We start from the raw sequence: 27,493 nt of genomic DNA on the forward strand, positions 1-27,493 counted from the left end.
TAAAAGAACCCAAATGCGTGTTGCCTCATCGAAACCCACAGAACTTAGCGTGGCCCTCCCCCCCCTCCATCCCCCCGCGCCGCACCCCAAAACCGCTCTAACTCATTCACAAGTTTGGGAGGTGCGGGATGAAAGGTAGAGCGGGAAACAGCCTGTGATGTTAGCAACGGGGCTGGGGACCGACGTGTGTGTCCCCCAAATTCACACGTGGGAGCCCCAACCCTCCTCGCGACTGTATTTGGAGCAGCGCGGGCAAGAACCCCTCTCAGGCTAAGGCGGGGGGCACGGCGGCGGGCCCCGCCCAGGCAGGCGCAGGGGCGCGTGGAGCCCAGCACACGGTACCTCCCCGACTGATCCAGGCTGATCCAGGCTGATCCAGGCTGCCCAGCTACCCCTGGGCTCGCAGGATTCTGCGGCCCAGCCGGCACCCCCAGGACAGGGCCACGCTTGGGACCCACATCTGCAGCGCCTAATCAGCGTCATAGCCACCAAAAAACCAGGACTCCTGGCTTGGCCCCAGGCCGCCCCCCAAATTCTGTGACGTAGCCGCACGCCCAGCGACCCCCCCCCCCCCCCCCCGGCTCGGAAGGTAGACTCAGTCACGCAGCATCACGGAAATAGCTTGAGCTGTGGTTCAAAGCCGGGGTCCGAGTTGCTTACCAGCTGCGTGATCTCGAATAAGTCGCTCACCCCCTCTGTGCCCCTGCGTTCTCAGGTACAAAATGGGGGTGAACGGGGCTCATCCCGCAGGGTTTTCGTAAGGATTGTCCTGCTTAGTCGTCAACCACCCTGTATGGTGCCTGGCAGGTGGTAACTCTTCCTCAGTGGCCCCTGTTCCTTTGAGGCAGGGACTGGCGGACTTTTCTGTAAAGGGACAGATAGTATTTTAGGCTTTGCAGCCACTGCAGCACAGGAAAGGGTTGTGATTGGAGGAGGGACGGCCGCGGGGGGCGCAGGACCCAGGGGCCAGGGAGCCCACGCCACCTGTGAGTCATTCTCCTGCCTGAGGACGAGCGTTCGTGCACCCAACGGCCGTGGTCACCGAGGGCGCTCGGGGACCGTCGGCACACGTCCACTAAGCACCTGTCACGTGCCTGGCGCCGCTAGGGGGTGAGGAAACAGCAATGAACAGGGCAAGCCCCCGCCTTCGAGGGGACATCCCAATGGAGCGGACAGAGCCTAACTCCTAACCCTAAACCCCGTCGGTGGCCGCGAACACGGAGGCGGTGTGGGTAGGACGGTTGCTGGGAGACGGGGTCTGGGGGAGCCTCGCCTTCACCCAGCGTCCACATGCCTTTCCGAGGGGCCGACCCTGGAGCCAACTCGGCTGGCGGTTCTTCTGTTCAGACTCTCCGGGAAGCAGCCTGACGTTCTGGGAGACGGTGTAGCCCCAGCCTGCGGAAGCGGGGGGCCGAGGCCAGGAAGCGCCAGGCCCCTTGCTTCCGGCCGGGGACCCCGGGAAGACAGGACAAGGCCCTCCGCCCGCAGGTGCTCCCCGGGGAGGAGGAAGACAGCACTGGATCTGAAACCGGGCAAAGCCTGCTCTCCGAATCTCTGCTCCCCATTTATTTCCCAGGTCACGATGGATCCAAGCCTCAACTTCCCCGTCTCTAAAACGGAGACCACAGAGCCCTGTTTGTGGAGGCGTCTGGGGGCAAATGGGGGGCACAGAGGCGAGCAGCCCGCACCCGACCTTGCACAGAGCTGCGCTCCATACGTGAGGACCTCGCGGAGCTGCCCCAGACCCAGGGGTGCGGGACAAGCACTTTGTAGAACTGCTACGCAAACGTTTTGTGGAGAAGGTTGAAAGGCTTAGTGTTTTGTTTTGTTTTGTTTTAATTTTTAAATGTTTATTTATTTTTGAGAGAGAGAGAGAGAGACAGAATCGGAAGCAGGCTCCAGGCTCCGAGCTGTCCGCACAGAGCCCCGATGTGGGGCTCGAACCCACAAACAGTGGGATCGTGACCTGAGCCGAAGTCGGACGCTTCACCCACTGAGCCCCCGCCAGGCGGCTCTGAAGTGCCTAGTTTTGAAAGGTGTCTTCAGTCCTTTGCAGATCGAAACATCCAATCTGACCCCCACTCCCGGGGACCCCCGCAGTCCCAGCGCGAGCCCCTGGTTCCCAAAGAGCGTCAGGACCACCCATCCCGAGGCGGAAAGACCACACTGCAGACGGCACGGTGGTCTCCAGGGCCTTTATTCGGGAAGGTACAGAGCATTGCAGTCTGTTCGACAGGCACTGTGTGTGTGTCGGGGGGGGAGAGTCTGTAACAGTTCAGTTTCCTCCAAGGTGTCGTGTTGCGGCGAAAGGGGTGCAGAGAGAGGGGGAGCCCTCTGGGGGGGGGGGTCCTGTCCTCCGGAGGAAAAGCAACGGCAGAGGGTCTCTTCCCGAGCCAGGGGCCTGGGTTGTATACACACGGGGGTGGATGGGATGCAGGAGAAACTCAAAGCTAGATACAGCTCACAGAGGCAAGAGTCCGTGGGGGGGGGGGGGGGCAGGGGGGGCGGGGAGGGGGGGCAGGGCTGTGTCCAGGCTCTTTCCGCCAAGTGGGAAAGGGAATTCAGAAAGAAGGCACAGCTTTTAAGGACACACAGAATCCCCAGCCTCCCAGTCTTAGTGTTTTGTGCAATTAAAAAACCGGAAAAAATAAATATAACTTAAAAACTTCTTACATGGCGCTAAAGGCAAGTCTGCGGGCAAGCAGTTGAGAAACTTTCCTTGAACGCTAAGCACGCTGACCACCGAGGAGCCCCCCCCCCCTCCCCGGGGGACCCGGCAAGGACGGGGCGGGAAAGGACGTGGCTTGTCCCGCCGTCCCGGCACCTGCAGCCCGAGGAGTCCCTCGGAAGGGTTCTGGTTCGGGATCCACCTATCCCTCCAGGATGGGGGGGGGGGGACAGGGAAGAGGGGAGGGAAGGTTGCGAGAGCAGGTGCGGGAGAGGAGAGCTAGCGAGTAAATACAAACCCCCCCCCCAACCCCTAAGAGAATAATCCTAAGAAAAAAATGCCGCTTTATACCACCTTCGCGGACAGAATGTCACCCCAAGCAACTGGTCGCCAGGAAGAGGCCCCACGGACCTCCTCTAATAAACACGTCGCTTTGCCTTTTTTTTAGCACGCTGTCTGCAGACAACGGGTGCCTGTTTAAAGTGCTTGGAAAATGTGTTCTCTTAGGAGATCAAGCTGGTCCCCTGCACTTTTTTGTTCAGAGCGTTCATTTGCTTTAGCAAATTTCCTTCATCGATGGACTGAGGGTGACCTGTGGTCCACCCACAGCGGTGGAATCGGGACGTCCAACTGAGCAATGTCCCCTCCCCGCGGACTGCTGATGCCCCGGTCCCCCCTGAGCCACGAGCGACTCCAGCTGCGGCCACCCAGCGCTGGCTTTGGTGCTCCCGCCTTTACAGGGTCACATGCTGTCACGAGGTCTCTCGCGCTCGGCCGGGACGGGGTGTGACCTTTGGCGAGAGCCCCCCACACAAGCTCCCCACTGTTTTGAACCAGAGCCAGGAAGTTTCAGACTGATTTCCTTTTCTAAAATCTGTACTCAGATAGCCTCATGCGTCCCACCCTCCGCCCCCACCGACTGTCACTCACCCAGCACGAAAGGGGAAATGCCGGGGTCACGTGCTGGGGTCAGAGGTCTCCCAGAGTCCCCGGGGCGATGGGGGGGGACGGGAGGGGAGAGCCCCGGAAACCCTGACTCTTGGACCGGCCCCTCTGGGCTCACGCTCCGGGGTACACGGACCTCCACCATGTCCCCGACCCGGCTGTCTGCGGATTGCTACCCCGTCAGAGCTCGGCTCTGGGCACCGGTGCGCCTCTAACGGCCCCAAAGGGCCACGGAGCTGAGAGGTTTGTTCTTAAAAAGTCATGCCAGTTCCACATTCTTCCCCGTAATACAGACTTGCCTTGCTTTAAAATGAGAACACAGCCTACTTGGCTCCCCAGTCATCTTCAAGCAATTTAGAGGCCCCAGGACTCTTCCCCCTGCCGGGAGCACCCTCCTGACACCCGGCACCCACCACCCACCCTGGGAGCTGCCCACACCGCATCCGGGGAATGTGGGTCCAAGCCCTTTGGGCTGGAAGAGTTACTTCGCGGGAGAAAAATGAGGCCAGGAAGGCCAGAAATCTGCTTCTTCCCTGCCCAGCGCTGCCCCCCGAACGTGCTGGGGACCTGACCTCGTGAAACAAGCCCAGGGATGTGGGGGGTGGGGGTGAAGGGACGTGAGACAACCGATCTTCCTCCAGGGGCCGGCTGTGCCCCGGGCCGCCCCACCCGGTGCCGCGGACCTGGTCCCAACAAGGTTGGGAGCCGGAGGAGGCACAGGTGGTTCTGGGGGTAGGGGTGGGGACGGGGCCTCCCCCAAGGTCAGGTTTGCAGAGCGTCCCTCTGAAATCCTGGGTGATAATCAGATGGAAGAGGGGGGCTCCGGCCTGCCCCCTCCCGGGAAGGTCGAGGTCAGAGAGCACAGCCAGTGGACTCCAGCATTCTCCTGGCTCCTGGGTCCGGCCCCCAGCTGGAGGGTCTCGCTGCCAGCTGGGTGGGGTCCCTGCTTTAGCAGGCCACCACACGTCTGTGGGAGCCCCTGGGCCGCTAGGCGGAGAATGCTTTACTCGTGGCCAACGTGCTCTTGCCAGTGGCTTTGTGCCCCAACCCGGAGATGCTCCAGGCCGGAAGGATGGGACCAAGACAGGCTGAGCTCGGGGGCGGCCACCAGGGGGCGGCAGGCCCCCACTGGAAGGCTGGGGCCGGCTCCTGCGTTGGGGACCTCACTGCCACCTGAGCCTGGCTCCCCCCGCCCCCCACTCCTCTTCTGCCAGCACCTGTTTATAAAGAGAAGTGGGAGCCCGGCAAGCTCTCCTCTCCTCTCCTCTGCTCTCCTCTCCGATCTCCACCTGGTCTCTTACAAAGTGTCTCACAGTGCAGTTCGGGAGGGTCGGCTCTGGGGCGGCACCAAGGGGAAATTCAGAAGGAGAAAGGAAGGGGGCGGCAGGGGGGAGGGGTGGGGGGGAGAGGCGGGCCGGCCCTCAGGCCAGCGGGGCGGCCTGGCACATCTCCGTCAGGATGTCGATGAGGTTGTTCAGGCCCGAGAGGTAGCCGTCCTCCCGGTTCCCCTCCTGCCAGGGGACGTTGTGCCGCAGGGTCTGGCCCTCGGGCAGGGGCGTGGTTTTCCCAAAGTCGATCATCCACACCTTGGCCTGCTCCTTCTGGTCGTGGATGAAGAGAAGAGAGCTGCCGATGACCTGAAGGGGAGGGGGCAGCTGAGGAGGGGGAGTGCCGGGAGGGGGTGGGGGAGGCCCGCCCCAGGGTGGCCACCCAGGGGACAGAGGACACCGGCCACCAGGGCAGCAACTGCCTGCGGGGAGGGAGGCTGGGATGACAGACCCCTGGCCGCCAGCTGCGGCTGCACACCGTCCTCTAGTTCAGGCCACGGCTGAACCTCAGGGCCTCTCCCTCCCCCCTCCCCCCCTCCCCCCACCCCCGCCACACTCCACCCTGACTTCTCCTGTCCAGGAGCCCACACTGTACCCGTGGGGCAGAGGAAAGGACCTCCCCAAATGCGCACACGGCACCCCAGGGGGGTGAGAGCGAGGCCCAGACCGGCCTCGTTCCAGCAGCAGGACCCTGGGCAGACATCCCGGGCAGGACAGGAAAGACCCTGGAAATTACCCCTTGGAAACACGGAGCCCACACAGGGGCTCCCTCCGCCCGGGCGGAAAATACCAGAAGCCCCAGCTAATCTGGCCTCTTTCTAGGCCTGAAGCTTCTTGAGCGAGACTCCAGAAAGAGTACAGCAAAACCAATTTTCCAGAAATAACAGCAAAGCCTGGGTGCTGACGGGGGTGATGGGGTCCTTCCGCCCGGTGCGGCAGGTCCTGGGGCTCGAGGCCCCCAGCCCTTCCGGGCTCGGCCTGCAGGATCACAGCCCCGTCCTCTGGAGCAAGGAGGCTGGGGGGGAAGGGAGGCTCCAGCAGGCTGCACCAAGACCTTTTATCAAGCTGAGAACACATCCTGGCCCTGCACACCCTGGGCCCCAGGGAGGTGACCGAGGAAAGAACGTCCTGAGAGACCTGGGTGCCACTGCTCAGGGCAGAGACCACCCAGTCTGCCCTCTGGGCACCCCAGTCCCTCCTCATGGGCGGTCCTGCGGTCAGAGCCACCACGTGTGGTGGGACAGGCGCCCCCGGGCCGAGGGGCAAGTCGGGGATAAAATCCAAGGGCAAGCTGGGCTGCCTGCCTGGAGGAAGGGCCAGCCAGGTCACCTGCACAAAGATGCTGTGAGGCTTAGCAGGGCCTGGCCCACCTCCCTTTGGGGGCACTCCCTCTGCCCGGAGCCCCGGGACCACCTGTCTCCTGTTCCTCGCGCTGGACCCCCAGCCCTCTCTGTGGGCAGGGCTCGGGCTGAGGCTCCCTCCACACAAGACCTCGAGAGGGGCTGCCTTCGGGACAGAGCTTCAGGCTTACAGGGGGCGGGGGACCTGATCGGAGGGGTCTGCCCGCGGTTGCACCATCCGAAAAACGCCGCTCCGGCTTCCAGAACGGGCAGGTCTACCGGCGTGGGAGGCCAGCAGGCCCGAGGGTCACGGCTGACCACACAGAGCGTGGCTCTCTGCCCAAGAGGACAAAAGCCCAGTATGTACCTCGTGGCATTTGAAGAAGGGAGAAACTTCCAGGGTGGCCCGAATGTCCTTCAGCCGGTCCCGGTAGGCGATCTGGGAACAGAAAAAGGCCAGAGCTGTAAACACATGGGGGGCGAGGTGGCCTTTAAGCCCCGTGTGGCCCAGACTCTTCAGGTGTCAGAGCGGAAGGGAGGCTACACCCTGGGCATGTATTCCAACCTCCTCCTCTCGACACGAAGGAACGGAGGCCCAGACGGGGCTGTGCGCACCTGCCCTCCTTCGAGAGCGGGAGGCGCCGGAGGGCAGCCGCTCGGGGCTCCCCCCAAGGGTGGCGGGGGTTCTGGGACGCCGGCGCAAGTGCGGGGATAGCAGCGGAGCGGGCCCGTTGCCACGGTGGCCTCCGGAACACAAACCTCCGTGCCCCTGACCTTGCGACGGGCAGAGTAAGCGGGGGAGCCGCCAGCATCTCTCCAGAGGCCTCTCCGCGGACCAGGGGTGAGCTGTGCCGGCTCTGGGGGTGCCTGCCGTCCCCAGGGGCCCCGGGGTCGCTCGACACCATCCCGCGGCAACACGGTGGCCTGGGGCTCAGCACCTCGAACAGGCCCGTGCAGGCACGGGTGTGCGAACTCCGTGGCGGGCCCGGCTAAGGAGCAGGTGACCGGAAAGCAGAGGGCTCGGGCTGTGGAGAACTCGGGTGCGTGCCCCACGACCAAAGCCTCCTTGCGGGGGGCTAAGGGAAGCCCAGCCCAGCCTGAAAAGGAGGGAGGGAGACTCAGGGCCAGCGAGGAGTCTGCCCAGAGAAAAGGCGGTCCGGGCCCACCCTTCCCTGCTCCACACCCCGGGAGGCTGTTCGCAAGGCACCTCTCCCAGGGGGTCCAGGACCCATGTCCCCGGGGCCCCTGGGTCCGTCCCAGGGTGCCTTTCCTTAGGGACCTAGAGGCTCAGCACACCCTACCTCCGCCTGGGGGTGGGGGGGGCCCTCAAGGTCCTGACCCCACAGGTCAGGTGTCTGTCCAGCCTGTCTACCGTTGCAGTGGCAAACGTGAAGTCACTTTGTCACCAACTTGTGACACTCACAGCCCCGGGCTCGGAGAGGCTCCGACCCCCGCCCCAGGCACTTCCCTCAGGTGGCCTCAGCGCCTGGGAGAGGCCCGGGAGGCCTCGGGGAGCGCGGGGACCTGCGTGTGAGGTCCGGCTCTGTCCCTGCTGTGTCCTTGACCCCTCAGTGTCTCACCCGGAAAGTGGCACAAGAGCCTACCCACCCCAGAGGGCTGCCTGCGGCTCTGATGAGCACACCATTCTCGACGGGCAGCGAGGCTACAGAAATCCACCGAGGGAACCGTCCTCAGTGCGGAGAGGCAGGCGGCCAGGGAGAGGGAGGGCAAGCCCACCGAGTGTCCCCACATATCCAGTTGGAGGCTGGCCACCAACTCCCGCTTCATCTTTTGGGGCCAGCGTTTTCCATGCGGGCAGAGTGGCCCAGTGTGGTCCCAGGCTGGACAAGAATGTCTGCAGGGCACAGGTGTCCCTGCGCGGCCGGCCCCTTCCGGGGGGCGCCCCGACTCACCAGGATGTTGCGGTTTCCTTTAGTGAACTCTCTGAAGGCCTCGGTGACCTGCTCCCTCGTTTTGGTCTTCTTGAAGTCTCGGTTCACGGAGCCGTCTTCTTTCTGAGAACGATACGCGCCCCGGAGGGGTCAGGCACGGACCCCGCCCGCCAGCAGCTCTCGGGGGCAGTGGAGGCACCACGGTGCCCGCGGGCAGTCCGAGGAGACCCGCATCTGCACCGCCAGACACAGGGCGTAGTTGGGCGGCACCGTGGAGCCTGTCCTGAGCCCCGACTGAGAACAAGGAGGGTGGCCTCAGTGTGCCAGGCAGAGGAAGGCGGTCAGGGAAGGCCTGGGGGGTGCGGGCCAGGACTGGAGGAGGGGGCTGAGGGCAGCAGGGGCTGGAGGAGACACCTATGTCTCGGCTTCCCTCGGGGCCTGGCCCTGGGAACCCCCATGAGTGCCACACGGGTCCCTGCCATCTGGGGGCGACCTCCCTCGCCAGACAGAAGAGAGGTGCTCCCACCGCAAGTTCAGTGAGGTTCCTTTTGTAGCTTAAGATCTTTTACCATATGTTCCCTGAACATAGCCAAGATGTCACTGCCTGCCCATCTCTGCTCCCTGACCCGCCTGCTGCAAGAGACTACTCATCTTCTTAGCCTGGCGCTGTGTCTGTTCCAGGCTGTTCCCGGAAAGCACATGGAGCTTAGCTCCCCCAGGAGGACACGTGTTCTTTTTTTTTTTAATTTTTTTTTCAAGTTTTATTTATTTTAGGGGCGCCTGGGTGGCGCAGTCGGTTAAGCATCCGACTTCAGCCAGGTCACGATCTCGCGGTCCGTGAGTTCGAGCCCCGCGTCAGGCTCTGGGCTGATGGCTCGGAGCCTGGAGCCTGTTTCCGATTCTGTATCTCCCTCTCTCTCTGCCCCTCCCCTGTTCATGCTCTGTCTCTCTCTGTCCCAAAAATAAATAAAAAAAAAACGTTGAAAAAAAAAAAAATTCAAGTTTTATTTATTTTCAAGAGAGAGAGCCTGAGTTGGGGAGAGGCAGAGAGAGAGGGAGGCAAAGAATCCGAAGCAGGCTCCAGGCTCTGAGCTGTCAGCCCAGAGCCCGACGCGGGGCTCGAACTCACAGACCACGAGATCATGACCTGAGCTGAAGTCAGATGCTTAACCGACTGAGCCACCCCCCGAGATCTGTTCTTAGTTAAGGACAAAGGGTGAGGAAGCAGGGCTCCACAAGGAGCCCCCAGACTTGGGTCTGTGCATCAGCAGGCCGGAGACGAGGTAAGGCAATGTGGCTGCCTCTTGAAGATTAGGACGGACCCTGGGGCGGAGGGGGAACTTGCCCACAGGGGCTCGTCGCGGGGCGTTTGCCCAGAGCAGGGGAGGGGAGACGGGCTGCTGGCTGTTCCTGCAGCCGGACAACGAACGGAGGCTTGGGCACCCAGCCTGAGAGGGAGAGGTAAGGGGAAAGCGGACTGTTTCGGAGACATGAAGGAAAACGAGCATATGAGAGGGAAGCATGAAACTTGCAACCCGTACGAGGGCTGGATGCAAAAAAGGAAAAAAAAAACTGGTTTCAGATGACAGGGGAGGGACACATGGCTTTCTCAGCCCAGAGCTCACAAAGCAGTGCTGGGGAGGGGCGGATGCCCGGAGCGCCACCCTCGGCCCAAACCCAGACGCTAGGGCTGTTCGGTGACGACCCGGAGCAGGCAGAGGACAGAAACCCAGGAAGGCCGCAGGGACCGCTGTCTGCCCGGCCGGCGGGCACCTCGCAGCCCGCTCCCCGGGGTGAAGTGCGAGCCCGCACCTGCTCATCAGATCCAGGGCGGGGACACTTGGGGACGCGGAGGAGGGGCGTTTGGTCCGGCTGCCCGGGCAGAGGGAGGGTCCTGGCAGGGAAGTCACCGCAGCCGGCACGCCCCCGCCCCTATCTCGAGGCCCATCCCCAGCTCTCAAGCCACGGGCAGAGTGAGCGGCCCCCACACCGGCACGCGGGTTCCTAGGTGGGCTCCCGGTCAGGGCTGGGCATGGTCAGGGCTAAGCGTAGGGTCCTCGGCAGAGGGCTGACTCCTGGGGCCGGCTAGAAGCCACCGTGTTCCGGGGCCCCGGTCCCGGCTAAGGAGCAGGCGGATTTCCCCAAACACGCTGGGCCTGTGAGGAAGGAGGCTCGTGGCCTCGGAAGGCCGTGCGGGCCGCCGCCGCCCCCGGGGCGGATACGGGAGCCTCCGTCCCTTCCTTCCCCAGGCACCTGGCGGGCCTCACCTTGATGCCCTCGATCCTGAAGCCGAGGGTGGCGGTGGAACTGATGGTCTCCCTCCACTGCATGTACCGAGGCTTGGTCACAGCCCGCTGGGCTTTCTCCTCCTCGGTCGGGGCCTCGGGGTCCACCTCGATCATCTTCTGGTACATGTCCTTCCGGAGGCTGGGCTTCTTCCGGGCCTTGGTGAGCTCCTCCTCCAGGTAGGTCCTGCGTGGGAAGCGGGGCGGTGATGAGAGCCGCAGGCCGCTTACGCGGGATGCGCACACGCTCTGCTCAGGCCGGGGCCGGCTCCCGACCGGCAGAACTGGGGGCGGCCCTGCGCATGGGGCGACCTCGTGCCAACACCAAGCACTAAGGCCGAGCCAGAAGGTGGCCTCGGAAGGGGCCACGGTGGCGGAGAGGGAAGCCTGTACCTGGGGTGGGGGGGAAGCCCGAGGGGGGCCACACGGCCTGCCCCGCCCAGCCCGTGCCTCCTCACACCTGCTCCCCAGCCCGAAGGCCCGAGAAGGCACTGCCAGTGGAAGTCGCTCACTGTCCCGCCGTCGAACCGGCAGGGGTCCCCCGGAAACCGGAGTAGGGGCGGGACAGGACTTCAGCAGCCTGGGGCTGAATCCCTGGCCCGCGATGCCTCCCCTACCCCCATCGCCAAACAGAGATGGGGCGTCACCCCTGCCACACACACGGGCATCCTGCACGTTGCAGACGCACCCCTGCTCCCCAGTGAACCCCCCTCTTCTCCCCTGACCCCGGGCTCCACCGCTGCCCCGGACCCTTCCTGAAACAAATCACAGGACAGAGCTGTAGCGGAGGGAAGATTTCTGTGCTGGCCCATCGTGGGCGGCGGCCGTGACGGCGGCCCAGCCCCACCCTCCCCTCACACCTGCTGCTTGGGGACCCAGGACAGACTGCGCGTCAACTCATGATGCCTTCAGAGGCCGAGTTTTCACAAACCACCGTATCAAATATAAGGAAACAACAAGTCCTGGGTTGCAAATGTGGGCCTGGTCATTTAGAACCTCCCGCAGCCCTCGCCTGTACCAGTGCACACCTCCTCCACGGGCGTGCGCACCTCCCACGCACACGTGCACGCACACAGCCATGCACACACCCACACACACGTACGTGCAGGTACACCCCCATGCACGTGTGCACGCACGCACACCCCCATGCACACGTGCACACACAGCCATGTACACCCACACCCCCACGTGCACACCCCCACACAAGTGCGTGCACACACAGCCATGTACACCCACATACCCACACGTGCACACACCCACGCACGTGTGTGCACACACAGCCATGCACACCTCTATGCACAATTATTCACACCCACAACATGCACTCATGCACACGCGTGCACACTCATGCACATACACAGTGCATGCAAACCATGCACACACACGTTCATACCCCATGCACACATACACCCACACACCCATGCACACCCCCCACACACACTCATGCACATACACCCCACACGCACGCACATCCATGCACCCCCCCACACAACATGCACACACAGCCATGTACACACCCACACATGCACACCCCCATGCACGTGCATGCACACACAGCCATGCACACTGCTACGCACACACATTCACACCCACACTGTGCACTCATGCACACGCATGCACACTCATGCACGTACGCAGTGTGTGCAAGCCATGCACGCACACGTGCACACCCCGTGGACATGTACACCCACCCATGCACACCCCCCCCACACACTCATGCACACACACCCCACACGCACGCACACCCATGCATCCCCCCACACACACATGCACACACAGCCATGTACACCCACACACACGCACACTTGCACACCCCCACACGCGCACAGAGCCATGCACACCCACGCACGGGCTTGCGCACAGCCACGCACACCCTCCATGCACATGTGCACACAGCCATGCATACCCCAAGCACACGTGCATACACACACGCACACACGCACGTGCGCACACAGCCATTAACACACACGTGCACCCACACCCCCATGCACACACTCATCCCCCACGCACACACCCCCACGCACACGTGCGCGCACACTCATGCATGCACACAGCCATGCACACCCCCCCCCCACGCACACACGCACACACCACGGTGCCCGCCGAGCCAGGTCAGGGATGGCAGGAGCTTCAAGGCAGAGGCCGAGGGGCAGGATGCTTTTGCGTGGAGTCATGTCGGGCCGGCCCGGGTGCGGCTGTGTGTGCGTGCCACGTGGCCGGGGGTGGGCTGGCCGCCCCACATGCTCCGGGGCCCACTGTGGGGGCCTGCGGGGCGGGTGGGCGGCCGCACTTCCGCAGAGAGCTTTCAGTAGCTCCTTAAACAGGAAGCAGGCCTGGGGCTTTTTCCAGGAAGGGCCCCTGCAGCCAGTCTGGGTGGGGTCGCTCACCCTCCGTCCGGGGCACCGGTCAGCAGCGACACGGCGGGGCCTGAGCTCCCCAGTGCTGGCCTGGCCGGGCCTCCCGCCTCCATCCGGCAGCGGGATGGGGGAGCAGAGGCCTCTGCGGGGGACGGGGGTGGGGGGACGGCCACTCAGGGCGAAGGGTGGGTAGGCGGCAAGCCTGTGGGCACCCACAGCTCGCGCGCCAAAGCTGGGGACGGTCCTTGTCTCCACCCCCAGCCCCGACATCAGGAAGACTCGTGTGACACACAGCACACAGGCTTACGGGGGAGAATCTAAGAAAAGTCCCTGGAACACAAGCATACATCCACGTGGAACCGCCGTCCCCGATGCCCCCGATTTAGGACACTACAGGTGCCACGTCACCTTTTCCTGAGCGCCCCCCCACCCCTCCCCCCAGCTTGTGGCTGAAGCTGGCCTGGCTGGTCAGCCGTCTACTGCTTCCCCGTGACAGGTCTCAACCCCTCATGCCTGGGACTCAGTGATGGTGGTGGCCCTGGGCTCCGGCCTCCTCCCTCTGGCAAGCACTGGGCGTGGCCATGGACTGCTGGTCTTAGGACGGGTTCTGTCTGGGGTTAAGGGTTCTGGATCGACCCAGCATGGACTTGGGGCCCCACGGAGCCCCCTCGGGGCATGGTCTGCAGCTGGAAGCCTGGCACGGACCCGGGGCCCTGCTGAGTCCGAGTCCCCGCACCTCTGTGTTTGATGTCCCCCTGCTCGGACTGGACCACGCAGGACCCATGTCTCCCGGTGGCAGTGAGGAGCGGAGGAGGGCCCATCCCTTGCATCGTGAAGCGGAGGAGAAGCTGGGGCAGGACCAGTTCTTCCCTCCCCTCCACACAGACCTCTCTCTCACCCCACAGCCTCCGCCTCGAGGCCCCTCTCCCAAGTGAGCTAACGCTGTCCCAGCCTCGCCGGTCGCTCCGGGGCGCAGTGGGACAGAAGCTGAAGACACAGGCAGGGCCTAGGGGGCGCCAGTCCCCAGAAGCCTCCCAGGGAACAGACAGCTACACGGGGCAGCCTCGTGGGACGGACTTTCCACACATCCCTCCCGCAGCGCGTGCTTTTTTGGGCCACGGTCTGAGTGAACGCTAATCGGAATATTTCTGTGTCTTCCCTTGAGAGGGCCCATCCTGGTGCACCGGGGAGGGCCTTCCGGGGACAGAAATAAGACTCTGGGGAAGGGCAGCGGCCAAGCGGTGGCTGGAGGGACATTCTGTTTCCTCCCTGTGGGCTGGAGCGGAGGGAGGGAGGAAGGGTGCGGGGGAGGGAGGTCAAGGACAGCGAGAGAGCAAATAGAAGGGCCTGTACTTCCCCATCTCCGGTCCCTGCCTGGGGGCCTCGCGACGAACATGGCCTGCAGGGTCTGACTTGAAGACACAGTCCCAGGAATGAGGAGGGAAGGAAGGGGGCTGTCGGGCCCTCTTGTCTCCTGGCCCCTGCCTGCCTTGCACACGTGTGCGCATACACACACACACACACACACACACACACACGCTTTCTCATTCTCGTAAGAATAAAAACCATCCAAAGCAAACCCAGGCCCCAGCTCTGAGCCGCTCCCCGAAGCCCGGTCTCCCCAGCGAGCCGTGGGCGGATGGACGAGCCAGGCGTCTGGCTGTGTAGCCTGGGCGGCTTCCCCCCCGAGGGGAGCACAGCACCCCAATACCACGTGGCCAACAGCCCGGGAGGACTTCACGAGCCCTGCCCGCAGCAGGAGAGAGGGAGCCGCTCGGTGACTCCTTGGGACGGAGCGGCCCAAGGCCGAGATGGAGGAGAAAACCACGCCGCCAAAGCAGGGCCCAGAGCTGCGGGCGGAGGGGTCTCGGGTCCCCTCGGCTCTGCGCATCACCCGGTCTCCTCCTGGCCATGCTGCTGGTCTCCTTCCCTCCGAGTCCTCTCCAAGCTCGGGCTTATCTCCCGGGGCAGGCGCCAGGAGTCGGATCCGAGTCCGTGCACAGGCCCGAGCACCCCCTTCCGGCCTCTGTGCCCTCTCCGGGCGCCCTGGAGCACCCCGGCCCGTCCCCCGTGAAAGCAGCTCCCGGGCTCCCCCCTCCACCGCACTCGTAGGGCAGGGGCGAACCTTCGTGGGCACCCCAACATATTCCACTGACCAGCTCCCCCTTCCCACGGGTGGGGGCGCGGGGGGGCGCTAAGACCCTCTACCCCAGTCTCCCCGTGCGGCCACCACCTTGCTGCCCGGCAATCCCACCTGCCCAGAAAGGCAGTTCTCTCTGCCCCACCCCTCCCAGGGAGGCTCAGCACGGAGCCCCTCTTCCGGCCCCACAGCTGCTGGCTCTGGAAAAGGGGGGAGGCCGTGAGGGGCAAAGCCGGGGTCCCGTCCCCTCTGCGGGATGGCGTCACCCACGCCCCGAGCCTGCCCTGCCGCACCCCAGGCCCAGCTCACCTGATGCCCATCTTGCAGTCCATCACGCAGGGCGAGTCGAAGGCGGCCAGTAGGTCGTCCATCTGGTTGTAGCGCTCTCCGTCTTTCACCACGTCGCCGTGGTAGGCAGGGACAAAGGGCTTCAGCACATCGGCCATCAGCCGGTCGAGGCAGCGCTGCTCCGACTCACAGTGCTTCTTCAGGATCCTGCCGTTGGCAGCCGCCTTGAAACTCCCTGCAGAGCAAGGTCGGGGGAGACCCTGGGTCCGTGTCCGAGACCCTCCCCGCTCTCACCTCCCCCCACCTGCCCGCCAGCCCCCGCGGTAGGTCTCCCGGGGCTGCTCGCCCAATAAGCACCGGGGCTGAAGGTGCCCCCAGGTCCCCACTCGTGGACCGAGCACTGTAAGGGGAGTGGAGGCAAGTCCTGGCTGCAAACCGGGCTGGGTCCCCAGCTTCCCTGACCCCAGGCTCTTCTTCTGCAGATGGAGGGGCACCAGCGCTCACTGCAGGGTTCACACACGCGAGACCCAGCCACTCCTCTTCCTGTGTCACTGTCACCACCCCCACCCCCTCATCGGTCCAGTCCTCGGGCAGTGACGGCGCCTCCGGTCTCAGGGCAGAAGCTCTGATGGGGCAGGTTCAGTCCCAGGGCAGGGACGCTGGCTGAGAAGCGGGGGTCCGAGGCCCGGCACAGGCCACCCGCGACGTGACCCTGAGTCACGCCGTCGGGGACGTATTTATTTAGGAAGGGTGTCCACCCAAGTGCCTTGGGCCCACGTGCGGGGGATATAAAAGAGGTGTCGGACCCTGGGCTGGTCTGTGGTCGTGAAGGTCAAGTCCGGGGCAGCCACGGAAACCTCCCAGGGGATGAGGCCCACCAAGGGGCCCCCGCACGTGGACCAGCCAGCGCTCAGGCTCTGGCTACAGATGTCCCCTCGTCCCCCGCGGGCGACGGGCGCCCTGGCCGCCTGCACCCAGGACTCTACACTGTCCTTCGCTTGTGGGGTGATCTGCCTGCACCTTCCGCCTCCTACAAGCTCCGTCGGGGCAGACCCCCACATCTCCACGAATGCCGTGACCCCTAAGACCATGGCGACGTGGGGATGCAGTGGGCGCCCAATGGCACGCTGAGCCTTGCCTCTCTGTCCAAGATGGCAGACGGTGGGCGAGCTGGAAGATGATGGTTTCGCGTATTTTGCTGAGGCGAAGCGGGAGAGAGACAGAAGGGGGAGACGGAGACACCGAAAGAGACAGAGACGAGGAAGGGGGGCTGCGTGTGCGTCTGGGGACGGGACAGGCTCCGCAGGGGGTGCTGTCCTCCCGTGTTCTCAGGGCAGTGCTCGGGCCGCAGCCGGGGAGCACGCCACTGTCCCCGAGAGATCCCGTTCCAGATGCTTCCACCTGGGTCCCGGGGGAGCTTCCACGAGGGCCTCCAGCTACCTGCGTGTCCTGCCAGCTGGATCCAGGGGTATTTCTTCTTGAAGGACATGACGAAGGGGGACCAGTGCACCATGTTTTTTATTTTCCGCCATGATTTGCTCTAGAAACAAGCGAATGAGAAAACTCTCTGTTAGCAAGGAAACCACAGGGGCGCCCGGGCGGCTCAGTCGGTTGAGCGTCCGACTCTTGGTTTCGGCTCAGATCACGATCTCGCGGTTCGTGGGCTCGAGCCCCGGGTCGGGCTCTGCGCTGACAGGGCGGAGCCTGCTTGAGGTTCTCTCTCTTCCTGTCTCTCCACCCCTCCCCCACTCACATGCCCAATTTTCTCCCCACCCCCCACATAAATAAATACACATTTTAAAAAAGGGAACTACTGCTTTCGGGCTAGGACAAATCCAAAGCCAGCGGACTCGCTGCCTGTGGCCCCAGGATGACAAATGTCAAGCCCACAGGGCTCCAAGGACGTCACCTCCGTCATCTACGCAGCAGACGGCCAGCGAGAGCTCGACAAAGTGCCCAGGTGCAAGGGGACCTTCGGGGGGACGAGGGTCTGGCAGGTGCACGTGACCCCATCCCGGGCCACTGCCCCGTCAGGGAACAATAAACCCACGCTCCCCTTCTACACGCCCCTCTCGGGCCTCAGTTTCCTCCTCTGCCTCGTGAGGGAGGGACAGCTGGGCCACCGGGCTCCTTGCACTGACTGCTGGACCCTCAGGGGCCCGGGGACACGCATCCCAACTGCAAAGCCCCTCGGAGGAAGACTAGAGCTGTCACCCGGCTGCGGTGTGTCACCTCACACTGTGTCTGCAGACGTTGCTGCACAGAGGCCCTTCTTGCCTGCGGGCGGTTTGAAGAGAGACCTTGCAGGGAGTTCCCCGGGGACAGCACCCTCCACCCCGTGGCTCGGGTGCACACAGGGGTGAGTGGGCCCGCAGTTCCCTCCTCTTCAAGGTACTTCTCCTTCTGAGGGTGTTTCTCAAGTAAGGAGAGTGTTTGTGTGTGTGTGTGTGTGTGTGTGTGTGTGTGCGTGTGTGTGCAGGAGGGCGCCCTGGCAGAAAGGAGAACGGACACTTATTTCGCACCCGACTTTATCGTCCCAACAGGCACACAGGACAGTCGCCGTCCCGTCGGCGGGGAGAGCCCGAGCCTCAGGGACACGAGCGACGGGGACGGTTCTGGAACCTTCACCCACACCACTGCTTTACAAAAATCCCCTCCTCCCCCAGCAGTCAACGTTTCTGCAGAAGCGCACAGGCCCGAGAACCCGAGCTGCAAGTCAGAGCCAGGGGACCACCACCGGTTCCTGAGAAGGCGGGTCCCTGACTGGCAAAACACAGAGCAAAGCCACGAGGCTCAGCGCCGGGAGAAGAGGCTAGAAGCTGTGCGGGAGGGGGGGGCATGAGGAGGGGCCCGCTTCGACCGGGGACCCCGAAGACCCGGGGGGCTCGCTCCCTGCCCCACGGCCGCGTCGCTGCGGAGGCTGCGGGTGCCCAAGGTGAAACCAAGGTCACATCAGCCGCCGCTGTCACCCGGCTCTCAAGTGAAAATCTGTTTAAGGAGAAGCGTCTGCTGGAACCTGGCAATCCTCCTCCGGTGCCAGAAACCCTCACCCCGCCACCGAGACCTGGTCTATTCTTGCACGAGGCCAGCCCTCGCCAGCCCACGTGACGGGAGGGCCGGGCCTCTGCTGGCAAGGTTGTTTTTCTAGATCCTTCCGATGGAGATCACCAAAGAAGGCTAAGGAAGGCCGAGGAGTTTCTTATCTAAGCCCCCAGAAGGGCGCACAAACAATGTAGGGGGAGGCACAACGGGAAAACCTCACTGCACGAGATGAGCCGGGAGGGGGGAGTGGGGAGACGTCAAGGTGGGTCCAGAGGAAACGTGCACAGCTGGCCACCACTTGCCAGCCACGTCCTGCCAGCAGAGCTCGGGGGGGGGGGGGGGGGGGGAGGGGGACGAGGGTCTGGCAGGTGCATGTGACCCCATCCCGGGCCACTGCCCCGTCAGGGAACAATAAACCCACGCTCCCCTTCTACACGCCCCTCTCGGGCCCCAGTTTCCTCCTCTGCCTCGTGAGGGAGGGACAGCTGGGCCACCGGGCTCCTTGCACTGACTGCTGGACCCTCAGGGGCCCGGGGACACGCATCCCAACTGCAAAGCCCCTCGGAGGAAGACTAGAGCTGTCACCCGGCTGCGGTGTGTGACCTCACACTGTGTCTGCAGACGCGGTGGTCCCTCGGCCAGGGAGGGGCGTGCAAAGACGGGGGAATGCTAGGAAGGAAGGCCTTCGTGTTGGCTGCGCCCGGCAGAGGCAGGGTGGGGGCAGGGGGAAGACTGTCACAGGCAGGGGCCTGTGTGACAGAGCCCCGGCCCGGGTCTGGAACGGTTGGGTCCAGGCCTGCTGGGAAGGGCAGCTGGAGGCGGTGGGGGACGAGGGTGAGCAGGTGAGGCCAGGAGGCCCGGGGCAGGGCAGCATACGCAGTGGGAAGAGGCGGGTCGGCCTGGGCCGGAGTCCTGGCTCCAGCCCCTCCTCACTGACTGACCCTGGACAGGCTCCTGACCCTCCCGGTGGCCTTATTGTCTTGCCTGTAGGATGACAGCAACCCTCGGTCCCCCCCGCCCCTATCCCAGGAGGTAAAGCCATTCAGCGATCACAGGGTACGTGGGGGAGGGTCTCAGCTCTGCGTTCAAGGAAGGGGGGGGTCTCTGAAGTTACCCCGGGGAGCAGCCCGTCTGGAGCTAAGCGCAGGCGTCACCGTGGTTACTAAGGAGTAAAGACCACCGAGCCCGGGGCTGGTCAGACCCACTCAGTGTGGTCGCGGCTCCCGGAGACGCGTTCCTTCCTCACCTCCCAGGACACCCGGGGTGGCCGCTGCCCCCAGTTATCCCATTCTCCGCTCCCGCCCACAGGCGCCGGCAGCTGCTGGCTCACCCCCGGGGACCGGGCCCCAATCCTACAGCGGCTGCGCCTGACGCCAGGCGAGGGCCCTGACCCACGGTCTCCGCCAGCCCTGAGGACGCCGCGCCAGGTAACGGCAGACGGGCTGGGAAGGGCAACAAGGAGGTTTCTTCGAGGCGGGTCCCCTGGGCAGTGGGGCTGGCAGCCTGCTCTGGGGAGTCTCCTGAATGCCCCTTTAGCAGCAGGGTCCTGAGCCCTTGGGAGACGCTCCGAGGCTGGCCACCAAAACCCCGAAAGGTCCCACCTTGGGGCTGGGCAGGGGCAACTACGGGATCACACAGGCCTCTCCCAGCAGGCAGATCTGCCCGTGGCTGGAGTCGTGCACTTGGGATGTTCTCGGGAGCACGTCAAGGGGAAGGAAAGGACCAGAAGCCAGCAGGACGGGACAGGTGAGCGGCCTGGAGATGCCGGATGTTTGGAAACCGCTCCAGGCAGCCCCCGCCCCTGACCTGACAGGAGCGGAGAGAATGTGGGCAGGGCTGTAGGGGGAGAACACCACCTGGCCGCAAGCCCCGACCCTCCTCAAGGGGACAGAAGAATCTCGGTGGGACGGGCAAACCCCAGACTGGGCTCCTCCGGCCTTGGCCAGCCAGTGACGCTCCCGAACCTGCCAGCAGGGACCGGAGGCTCAGGACACAGCACCTTCCGGCTCCCCTTGCCTCTTCAGTCTAGAGGTGCCCGGCCTCACAGCAGAAGCGACTCTGGGGGCCAGGACCCGTGTGGGGCGGACGCCTTCACTCAACGCCCAGAACCTCAGAGCGCACGGCTCCGGCCTGTGGTTCTCGGCCGCATCTCTCATCTTGGACTCAGAGATGCCAGAGGCCCTGAGAGCCTGGGCAGAAAGTATTCACTGGCCAGCGGGCTGCGGGGCCCAGGCTGAGCCCCAGGGAGGGGGCCCAGGGGGCAGGGGGTGTCTGATTGTGTGTGTGTGTGTGTGTGTGTGTGTGTGTGTGTGTTTTAAAGGTTTTATTTATTTTTGAGAGAGAGAGAGAGAGAGAGAATAAGCAGGGCAGGCGCAGAGAGAGGAGACAGAATCCCAAGCAGGCTCCAGGCCCCAAGCTGTCGGCACAGAGCCCGACGCGGGGCTCGAACTCGCAAACCGTGAGATCGTGACCTGAGCTGAAGTCTGACGCTCAACCGACTGAGCCCCCCAGGCACCCATCTGTGTGTTTTTCTAAACCAGACCCCAAGCCTCCCCGTGATGCTTGTGGCTCCTGGGAAAACGCCATCCTCCGGCTGGGTCCCCCAGACACCCTACGTCTGTTGCAGGGAAACCCCGCCTCCAATGAATGAAAGGGCTAATGACTAGGATCACCTCAGTCTTCCATAAACAGACAAGGAGAGTGGCGCGGGAAGGAGGGGGAGGAGGAGGAGGGGGAGGAGGGAATGGCGCAGGGAAGAGGGGAGGATGGTCACGAGTCAGCCCTCCCCTCGTTCACCTTCTGCCTGTTCCTTGGGTCTGGACTTGCTCTGTCTTCCCTGGTGGCCTCCTTCTTGCACATGGAGAGGACACTAGACCCCCAGGGGGGTGTCAGAGCCTAGTGCCCATTCCCCGCCCCTGCAGGAGCTGCCCAGGGCTGGCACTCTCTCTCCTCAGCTCAGCCCTCAGGGCCCTCTGGGGTCTGCCTCCTGCCTTCCTTCCAGCCACCGCCTGCCCCTCGCAGCCAATAAAAAGGGTAGTGATGCCGGGGACAGAGATCCCTCTGGTTCCAGGGCTGCCTCACGCACTATGGGACGTTTAGCCGCCTGGTGCCCCCTACCCCCATCCACAGGCGGCCGCGCGGCCGTTCACCAAACATGGTGTCCCAGGCCCGTGAGCCTGGCCCCACACACCTCCCCGCACCCACCCTGAGACACCTGCCAGGTGCCTGTCTCTGCCGTCAGGGATCTCTCCCCAGAACGGCTGCAGAGAACTTCGCTAACCCTGCGCAGCCCGGTGCCCCTTTCCCTGGAAGCCCTTCCTCTGCTTCAGCTGCCCCCTTCCCCCCGGGTGTTTCTAGAATGCTCTGGGCACGAGACACCTGCACGCCAGCTCCTACCCGGGCAAGCGTGAGCCCCCTGAGAGCCGGGCCCCCAGGACCTGGCCCCACCGCGCACTCCCTTGCAGGGGGTCCCCGAGAGGCCACCACGGCCCTCCAGGCCTGCAGGCTGAGCACAGCCCCAGCGGTTCAGGAAGAGGGAGACCAAAGCCAAGAGGCATGCGAGGGAGGCTGCATCTGCCCATTGGGACCCACTGGGAGCCTCCTGGCACAAGCTGAGGTTTCCGGACAGGTGCGGGCTCTTCGGGGCCCTGCACCCCCCACCCCACCCCCCCACTCCCATCGGCCACGGCACTGCCTGCACCGTCTGGAGAAGCAGGCCTCCTGAAGACAGCTACTCACGGCCCCATGTTTACCCCAGCGCGGCCAGCCCCTTCCTCCAGCCTCCCTTCCCTCGACGTCGCCAGGCCCGGGCTGGAAAGGCTGGCCTTCATGCTGGATTTCGCTGCCTTCTGGAAGGCAGCACAATGAAACAGAGCGCGATCATGTTTGGGAGGCAGAGGGACCCCTTGGTCTACCTCCTCTCGGCTGCAGCTGCGAGCAAGCCTTTGCACCTGTCGGTCAGCGTTGGCAACTGTAAACTGGGCTCGAGAACATCGCACATGCCCGGCCCATAAGGTCGCGGGGAGGACTGCGGAGGAAAGAATACATATGTACAGGGGCTCCGTACACGGTCACGGGGCAGGCGAACCTTAGGTGTTCAGTTTGCTTTGACTTCTGTGACTTTTTTTTTTTTTTCCTTTTTAGTTGAAACAGTTTTCACCTCCAACGCACGGAAGCCTGGCAAGGATCCATCTGGGCACTTCCAGAGGATCGGATCGTGGCTAAGTGGCAAGCAGATGAGCTCATTGTGTGGTCAGCCGCTTGCAAAGCCTCCCCGTGGGTGCTCATGTGGTGGGAGCCCGCACAGCACCTCCCGAGGCCCCAGATGCGGGGAGAGTCCGAGCCGGCCGGGCCAGGCCAGGCCAGGCACTGGCAAAATTTTCGGGTTCAGAGAATCCGTAAAGCTGCCCAAGAGAGAAAAGTTTCCCAAATAACCCCATCTGCCAAGCACCGCAGAACACGGCTATTTTGGGGGGCAAAGAGATTACGGAGCAAGTTTCATTTTATAAAGGGGATTTTATATCCTTTCCTTAACTTCTCCCCACCTAACTTTTCCCCCAATCTTCCACTTTTTCCTCCAGCACGTCCCTTTTATCTAAACAGTCTGACTACTTGGCTACCTGGTCTTTGCAGAAAATCACGAGAGTCTCCATTTTTTTCTTTTAAGTCTGAAAGAGACGAGGGCAAATCTCGAAGACATCAGAAAAGGGGAATTTTCTCTGGACCCCGCGACTCTCGAAAACACGCTGGGAACCTGGGCTCCGCTGCTCCCGTGCGCGTACGCACGAGCGTGTGTGCACGCTGGTGAGTGGCGGTGACTGGCTTGTGGGGGAGACGGGCGAAGACATCGCCCGTCACACGTCTGGCGTGTTGCCGGGCATATCAGTAACACCTCACGGTCACCCTCACGCACGACGCTGCTTCTGCGAATGATGACATGCGTCCTTCTGCGAATGATGACATGCGTCCGGAGAGGTTAAGTCACTTGCCCGAGGTCACACAGCTTCCTGGTTCACACCATTTAACTCCGAGGATGTTGTTGTATTTCAGCCAACAGGGTAACTAGCCCCCCCCAACCCCATCCTCTCTCCCCGTGCTGGGGAGACCGGCCTCGCCCCCAGTTAAAAAACAGCCTCAGGCCAACAGCAAGGGCTTTGTCCAAAGAGTGACCTTTCAGATGGGGGAGGCCTCAGTAGAGGCCTGCCCTGCCTCCTTCCAAGTCTGTTCCCAGCACTGCCTCCCCAACACACCCTTAACAAAGCCCTGCAAGTGGATGGAAAAGGTCCCGGCCGGCGGATGGCCCGCGCCGCGTCAGCGCCTTTGTTCCGATCTTGCAAAAGTCTGAACGCGACTCCTTGACTTGTCCATGTTTGGAAAAAACGCTTTTTTTCTTCCTTCTTCTTTCGGTCTAAAACAGCAGCAAGGGTTTCCCCGGTGATGGTTCTGTCTCCGGCGCTGGGGGAAAGCCTGCGCTTCTCTGAGTCCCGGGGCCGGCCAACTTTGTTCATTGTGTTCCCCCTGGCAGAGCGCTCCCGTGGGGCCAGCTAGGCGAGCCCAGGCAGGTAGGGCTCCCCACCCCCCACCCCCCCAGGCCCAGTGGTTCCCTCCTGCAACCCCGGTTAGAAACCTCGCTGGGGCCAAAATCGAAACCCGCCCCTGCCAACAGTGAGCTGTGAGCTTGGAGGGGGCGGGGGGGGGGGGGCCGCCGGGGGGTGGGAGGAGGTGAGGGAAGGCCTTTCAAAACCGAGACCCCGAGGATCGGAAAAATTAAGCCCGAGGACTTGGCAGGGCAGGTGGCTGCGGCTAGGAACAAGAGCCTGGCTTTGGAGACTAACTGTCCTCCCCCCCCCCCGCCCCCCGCTTTAACAAATAAGAACAGTCCCCTGAAAACCAAATGCAGAAACACTTTTTTTCGAGAAAGACCCGAGGAAGGTTTTCTGTCATTCCCGCCTCCCCCACGTGACGGCCCCAAAGCTGGAGGGGGTGGGGGGTTCAGAACACTTTCCACAGAGGTTAGGGCTGGGCGCGGGTCCCCTGCATTGCCCCGCACCTGTCCTCCTGGAGAGCCCAGCGACGGAGGGAGCCCCACTCTGGATCAACGGCTGGGCTAGGGCAGTGCAGCAAGGATGGGCCTTCCTCTCGAGCCTCTTGGCCACTGTGGGTGCGAGAGGCGGGCACTGCCCGGGGTCCTGGGCTTGGCGCTCTGTCCTCTCTCTCCGAAGAGGGCTGCTGCGCCCCCAGGTCCCTGCTCACACAGGTGCAGGCGCCCTGCCTGCAGTGGCCCCCTCCTCCCTCCCGCTGATCTGCGTCCTATCTGTCTCCGAAGCTGGGACCCGCAAGCCGGCCCTTCTGCTCTGAGGGGTCTCGACACCAATCCAGCCACGCGCCCGGTTCCGGGGCCCTCCGCGAGGCAGGGGAAGGTGCGAGTGCTTCTTAACTGTGTGTTCGGTGCGGTGTCTGCCCATGAAGGGTGAGCTCCTCCCGGCACCGCCGTGGGCCCCCCAGCTGCACACGCAGTGGAGGACCGCCCGCCGGCCGTCCCAGGCCCCGCACAAAGCAAGGGCTCGGGCCCTGCCACATCCCTCCTCCTGCACGACGAAATCCACCCAAGCTGGCTCACGCCTCCGTGGACTCACCTGCCGGGGCCTGGACTTTTCCAGAGACCTCTCCAGGGAGGCGGGGGGGGGAGTGGGGGGTGGCATATTCGCAGGAACTTCCTGCTCAGTCTGCCTGGTTCTCTACACCCACTAACCACCCACTGTGGTTCCTGGACAGTTGACAGCCTGGCTGGCCCCAGGGGTCTTTGACACACACGCGTGAGGGCTTGGCGGCCACCCCCCCCTCAAACTGGTCAACCGAGCAAAGAAAGCTCTCCTAGTCATGCATACTCCAGACCTCCCCCCGCCCCAATTCCTAGCTTCACAGGAGCTGGCATCCGTGGACCCACAGTCTTGCCAAATCAGCCTTTGTTTGGCTACCCAGGAACGGAGGGAGCCTTCACTCATGGAGATGTTCCCAACCCTCCCTACCAGGCGGGGCCCCACAAAGCTCCGTCTCTGGTCTAGAAGGTCCCCAAGTTGGCTCCTCCTTCCTCCTCCCTCCTGGGTTCCATCCTCTTAAGAACTAAAAATAATGGAAGGCTGGAGGAAACACAGAGGGGTGGGGGGAGGAGGGAGGGAGGGGGAGGGCAAGGAAAGCCAGAAAGAGGGGCACAGAGAGGGAGGGAGGGAGGGAGGGAGGGAGGGAAAAGTTGGTACAGGCAGAGGCCCAGTGCCTCTCCTTCCAGGAGCCAGGGGGCCTCCAGGCTGTGCCCTGCAGGCTGGAATCAACAATAGGAGGAAACCGGGGAGAGGCCAGAGGCGGGAAGAGCTGGGGCTGGGGGAGGGCAGTCTCCAGCAGCTGACTTCCCAGTGGACAAAGCTCACGGGACAGAAGGGCCCGGCTCTTCCTCTGGGAAAGGGCACCCGGGGCTCTGCCCAGCTGGAAGGGGTGGTGGGAGGGGGGGGTCCACCCCTGCAACGCACACCGGGTCCCTTCCCACCCTTCCCCAGAGACCTTATTTTCACTTTGGTAAGATGCAAAAAAAAAACACAAACCAAAGCCGAGTTACAGAGGGTGGAAATTTACTGAAGGTCCTCACTGGTCAGCGGACACGGGTGCCAAAGGGCTGGGGCCACTCGGTGCCCCCAGAGCCCCCCACCCTGGCCAGTTCCTCAGGGGGCCAGCCCTGCCCCAGCCCCGCCCCACACACCTGCTCCCCTAGCTTGGGGGAGGGGGGCCGGAGGCGCTGGACCCCTCCTTCCCAGCTCCCGGACACTAAGGGCGAGGCCGCGCAGGCAGTGTGGTGACGCCGGCAGCCCGTGGGCCATGCCAGTAACAGAAGCACCTAACCCGTATGGACGACTAGAGCCAGACACGGTGCTTGGCTAAGTACTACGTATCATGTAGGTGCCGCACGAGTGTCTCAGCCTACCCCGCGGGGGCTCTCACTGTCGCGCGTGGCAGATGGGGACACAGAGGCACAGAAGACTGGATCGCCGGCCCAAGGTTCGATAGCTGGTAAGTGGCAAAGGCAGGATTCGAACCCGGGCCGTTTGGCTCCAGGGGTGCAGACGCTTCGTCACTCTGCTGGGCTGCCCCGTTGTCATCTGAGGCAAATAAGCTCACGGCCAGATAAAAGCGGGTTTCGATCCTGTTACTCCTGGCTGGCGGTGTAGTCAAGTTATTAGCAGCCTGTCCGAGCCCCACCTTACTTGCATAAGGTGAATGCCACCCCACCGCCTACCCGGCAGGGACTGAATCCCCTTCCCGCAGCGCCTGCTGGCGGACAGAAGCATCCAGTGCGGTGAACATACCTCCTAGGGGTCCTGTCTTGCTCTGAGCCCCGAAGGGGGTGCCTCTTTGGGGGGTGAAACAATGGCAGAGGTTCCGCCTGCCACATCTCAGCAGATGTGAGCCGCAGGGTCTGGGGGCCCCCTCCTCTATCCCCGGGGCGCTGGCCTTGGGATCCCTCCTCCCAATGAGGCAAGTGCAGGGGGTGAAGCCCACAGCCTTCAGGAAGCGTGTCCCCACAAGGGTCCCATTCCTCGCCATGAAATGAACCCCGGTGGAGCCTGGGCTCACCTTAAAGAGTCTTTCTGGAAATCCAGAAGGCCCCGGAGCCGCGTTCAAGTGCGAGAGACAGCAGGTGAGAGGCAGAGGCAGCCTGGCACTCGAGCCACCGGCCTGTGTCACCAGCTGCCCGCACGACCTCCTTCCCACCCCCGTCCCGTCCTCCCCTGGGGACCTACGGTCTGAAAGAAGCCGTTCCCGGAGGCTCGACCAGGTGACGGGGCCGGGCCGGGCCGCGCACCTTGGTCCCACGCAGGGACGTGACATTGACACCGCCAGGAAAACGGAAGGCAGTTTTCTGCAAAACGGCTGAAGGATCTAAAACGTCACGGCAGAGCACAGCCCTGCTACCCAAACAAACTTCCGTGTTAGAGTTTTCACGGCCCCCCCCCCGCCCGTGTATTTCTCCCAAGATAGCCCGGGATGGAGAGTCTTGGGGTTGGTTATAAATCAGGAAGCTTAAGGACACGACTGCACACGGCAAAGGCTTCCTCGACCTCTAGCTTGCTGAAAGTTTACTTCTCCAGGCCAAGAATGTCCACGGACACAGCCCCGCCTCCTAAGTGGCTTCTGAGAACCCAGAAAGTGCTCTTAAGAC

General features: G+C 63.4%; 1 protein-coding gene across 1 annotated transcript in view; it reads right to left on the minus strand.

The window, feature by feature from the left end:
- Positions 1 to 2,173: 2,173 nt before the first annotated feature.
- The window catches only part of ITPKB (inositol-trisphosphate 3-kinase B), an 89,444-nt gene continuing 64,124 nt past the window's right edge, over positions 2,174 to 27,493 (minus strand). Inside the window, exons 3-8 of the mRNA XM_058701451.1 lie at positions 16,684 to 16,783; positions 15,265 to 15,478; positions 10,441 to 10,645; positions 8,195 to 8,296; positions 6,649 to 6,720; positions 2,174 to 5,250 (exon numbers count right to left, since the gene is read on the minus strand). Of these exons, the coding sequence (XP_058557434.1) occupies positions 5,035 to 5,250; positions 6,649 to 6,720; positions 8,195 to 8,296; positions 10,441 to 10,645; positions 15,265 to 15,478; positions 16,684 to 16,783 (909 nt within the window). The 3' untranslated portion in view covers positions 2,174 to 5,034. The remainder of the gene's footprint in view (positions 5,251 to 6,648; positions 6,721 to 8,194; positions 8,297 to 10,440; positions 10,646 to 15,264; positions 15,479 to 16,683; positions 16,784 to 27,493) is intronic.

Source organism: Neofelis nebulosa, chromosome 15, assembly GCF_028018385.1.
Source record: "Neofelis nebulosa isolate mNeoNeb1 chromosome 15, mNeoNeb1.pri, whole genome shotgun sequence".
NCBI lineage: Eukaryota > Metazoa > Chordata > Mammalia > Carnivora > Felidae > Neofelis > Neofelis nebulosa.